The 2,277-nt window shown below is 44.9% G+C and overlaps 1 protein-coding gene across 1 annotated transcript; it reads right to left on the bottom strand.

The window, feature by feature from the left end:
* Nucleotides 1–1,495: 1,495 nt before the first annotated feature.
* LOC140016264 (uncharacterized) lies at nt 1,496–2,008 on the bottom strand. Its single transcript, XM_072069777.1, has one exon. It carries the CDS (start codon nt 2,006–2,008, stop codon nt 1,496–1,498), a length of 513 nt encoding a protein of 170 aa, XP_071925878.1.
* Nucleotides 2,009–2,277: the final 269 nt, after the last annotated feature.

Genomic DNA, 2,277 nt, shown 5'->3' on the forward strand with positions numbered 1-2,277 from the left:
AAAACAGTTTTGACGGCAAAACGGCTAGGCCGCCATTCCCGTTTCCGTATGCCGTTTCCGCACATGCATGTGCCAATTTTGTCGTTTTGCTTGTTTTAGGCATATTAGTAGCCGTTTGTGATACTATGTGATGCAATCTTCTATTTCAGACGGTGGTGAGATAGGTGGAGCCGGTGGGGCCTACTAGCTACTTTTCGCGACGCGAATTTCGTCTTTTTGTTATCCTTGTTCGTTGTGTAAGTATTCAGGCCGCTTTTACGTGTTAGTTGTTTATGTGATTCGATATGTATGAAAAGGGTACTTAGGCGAGGGTGTACTTTATCGCACTCGACCTAAACCCTAATTTACGCACACATTTGTATATGGCATATGTATATGAATCATTTTGGAACTAAACCCCTTGACCTTGTGGCTCGGGGTGACTTTTGAGTAAATTTTGTGAAGTTTGTGAGTTTGGGGCCCGATCTCATGACCTGGATGGACTATTCGAGCCGGTTAGGGCTTGGTCGAAGTTAGTCCAACCTGGTTTGAGGTCACCAAGTTTGTGAATCCGGTTCACCGATTATGTGGACCAAGTTTGTGACCCGAGCTTGTGAACCAAGCTCAATTTCGTTCGCTCGAGCAAGTTTGTGAGGTGCCTGGCCAGAGAGGGTGATAAGGTGTACGGTGGGTGTACAAGTGAAGTTCTACGGACCATTATTTGAGGTCGACGGAGTGTCGGCAGGAGGTCACACATGGCAAACGATCTGGCTTTGGAGCCACCCGTATCCTTACGATGTGATGTTATCTTTCTGCTTTTGCTTTACTCTTACCATATAATTGGTTGATACGTGAAAATTTACGCTTTTGCCCCTGTTTACTTGATAAGCATATAGCTTACCCCGTTCCATTTGTTTTCCTTAGCAGGGGGACGGCACGGGGATCGCTCGGGAAGGTGGTTAGATTTTGAGCTATAGAATACTTGAATTTGTATTTGTTAAAAGTTGACGAGTAAGATGTACATAGTTGGCGTGGTGGTTGTAGTTATCAGTTCTTGTAGGTTTTACTTTCTGGTACTTGTGATATGTAATTCTTGGAGAATTGAATGTAATATTTGAGATTTATCTCGTACTTTATTTGAGGACTGTAGTGAACGACTGAGTCCCAGCGAGAGCTGGGCAGGCGGCCCACCGAACCCTCTGGTTCGCCTTAGGGGGAGGTGGGGCTGTCACAGAGAACGAATTGGAAAAGAAGGGAAAGAATCAGAGGAAGTGAAAGGAAGTAAGAGAATCAGAGGAAATGAGATGCAATTTGTTATTACTCTGGCTGTATTTTTCACCTGTGTGGGACCCTTTTATAACCAACTCTAACAACCTGCAAATTGCTAATTAACCGACTAACTAACTACTAACCCAAACGACACCGTTTGACTTTAATTGATTTATGCCCAATTTGAGCATTTATTACAACTAATTCATGTCCTAACAATCCCCTCCGCTTAAGATCAGACTTGTCCTCAAGTCTGGAACGTGGGAAACTGGTGTTCAATAAAAGACTTGTCCTCCCATGATGCTTCTTCATAGTCCAGTTGATCCCATTTGATTAAAAATTGTACAACAGGTTGGCCTCCTCTCAAAATGACCCTCCTCTTCAAGATGATTTCTGGTTGCAGAGGACATTGATCTTGAGTGTCCAATTCTGGCAGCTTGGTTGAACTGTTCTGTAGTGGTCCCAGCTTCTTCTTGAGCAAGGACACATGGAACACAGGGTGCAATTTGGTGCCTGCGGGTAACTTCAACCTGTAGGCGACTGAGCCAACCTTCTCCTCCACCTGGAAGGGACCAAAATACTTGGCAGACAGCTTGAGGCACTTCCTGACCACAACAGTTTGTTGTCTGTATGGCTGTAGCTTCAGAAACACCCAGTCACCCACAGCAAACTCCCTTTCAGTCCTGTGTTGGTCAGCAAAATACTTCATTCGTTGCTGAGCTTTGACTAAGTTGGCAATCCTGTTCCTTTCCTGGATCATGTCAGAAGCTGCAGGTACCACTGATTCCAAGTAAGGTCCCAGAGGTAGGGGCACTGGTTTTGTGACGCCCCACATCTCCCTAAGGCGGACCAAAGGGTATCCGCGGACGCCTGCCCAGCTCTCGCCAGGACTCAAGCAATTCCATTCAATTAAAACCGGACTAAACACTTCGAAGAGAACAACATGAACACAATAATGCGGAAGCGTTCAAGCTTATCAAGTCACTTAACATGTAACCAATACATCGGTAATCATAAAACAACTTAAAT

This window comes from Coffea arabica, chromosome 1e (genome assembly GCF_036785885.1).
Source record: "Coffea arabica cultivar ET-39 chromosome 1e, Coffea Arabica ET-39 HiFi, whole genome shotgun sequence".
In the NCBI taxonomy this organism is placed as follows: Eukaryota; Viridiplantae; Streptophyta; class Magnoliopsida; order Gentianales; family Rubiaceae; genus Coffea; species Coffea arabica.